This window comes from Sinocyclocheilus rhinocerous, unplaced genomic scaffold (assembly GCF_001515625.1).
Source record: "Sinocyclocheilus rhinocerous isolate Xijiao unplaced genomic scaffold, SAMN03320098_v1.1 scaffold1285, whole genome shotgun sequence".
Taxonomy (NCBI): domain Eukaryota; kingdom Metazoa; phylum Chordata; class Actinopteri; order Cypriniformes; family Cyprinidae; genus Sinocyclocheilus; species Sinocyclocheilus rhinocerous.
Genome location: NW_015645559.1, coordinates 562490 through 563670, shown reverse-complemented (window position 1 = coordinate 563670; position 1181 = coordinate 562490). Strand labels below are relative to the sequence as shown.

At 40.5% G+C, this 1181-nt stretch overlaps 1 protein-coding gene across 1 annotated transcript in view; it reads left to right on the top strand.

Moving 5' to 3' along the window:
• LOC107706669 (kalirin-like) overlaps positions 1-1181 on the top strand; it is an 85946-nt gene that overhangs the window by 48060 nt on the left and 36705 nt on the right. Inside the window, exon 22 of the mRNA XM_016510457.1 lies at positions 416-598. Within this exon, the coding sequence (XP_016365943.1) occupies positions 416-598 (183 nt within the window). The remainder of the gene's footprint in view (positions 1-415; positions 599-1181) is intronic.

Genomic DNA, 1181 nt, shown 5'->3' with positions numbered 1-1181 from the left:
AGACAATAACTTTATACACGGTGCACTTTCAGATTTAAAACTTTGCAGGATGTTTTCATTCACTTAGAGCTGTGTTACACACTGCATGAAAGGTAATTTTCAAAAATCCATAATAGGGGCACTTTAAACCTTCATGCTTTTGTGGAACATGCAAGCAGAATTATTATGAAGAATATCCTGTCCAAAACTTCAGAAATTACCGTAAGTACCGTAAACATATCTAAACAACCAAAAGCCTTTTTAGCCTTCATCTAGAGTGAAAAAGTATAGGTCTCAAAAGTGACCTGTCTATCAGTAAGCTTTGTACAAATTTAGACAAACGCATCTATTCACTTACATATATTTATGTATATAAAGTGAACATGCATTTGTCTAAACCTGTATTATATGACCTGATGTTGTTGTTTTCTTCTAGCAAACACAGGAGAAGGTGAAGCTGTTGATCCAGCTGGCTGGTAGTCTGGTTGAGAAAGGGCATGTCCATGTGACTGAGCTCAAGAGGTGGGTTTCTACGGTGGACAGAAGGTACCGAGACTTCTCTATGCAGATGGGTCAGTACCGCTGCAGCTTGGACCGAGCGCTAGGAGTGTGTTCTGAGGTGAGCGGCTGAGAAAAGCCATCCCTTTTTAGGAAATACATCCTGCATTTATTCTTCATTTCATGCATTATTTAATATATTTATGAATCTTTTATATTTATAAATAGAGCCCGACTGATATATCGTTTTGCCAATATTATCATTATATGGCGAATATGCCGCCGATATGATATTTTTTTTTTACAGAACATATAAAGCAGATTAAATGCTTCTGAATGGTGTAATTACTTAGTTTGTCCAGCAGAGCATGCTCCATTGTTTGCTACTGGCGATCCAGGTAAGTGTAGTGTAGAGATGCGCGGATTAGCTCAAACTTCACCCGAGTCCAGTCCGCTGCTTCAGATTATCCGCCCGCCACCCATCTGCACCTATATTTCTTCATCACATTACAATGATTCTAATTCTTAGTTTTGCATGATGATATGATGAATGGATGGTTCATTTTTAACAGCAGATTCAGTGACGTGAGAGACTAGAGCTGATCTGCGCATCACGGCACGCGTCTGCGGCGCCTTACAGCCTATGTTACGGCCACCAAAGCTGATCGCGGCCACTCGGTCAATGCTGGTGTTTATACCGGCCG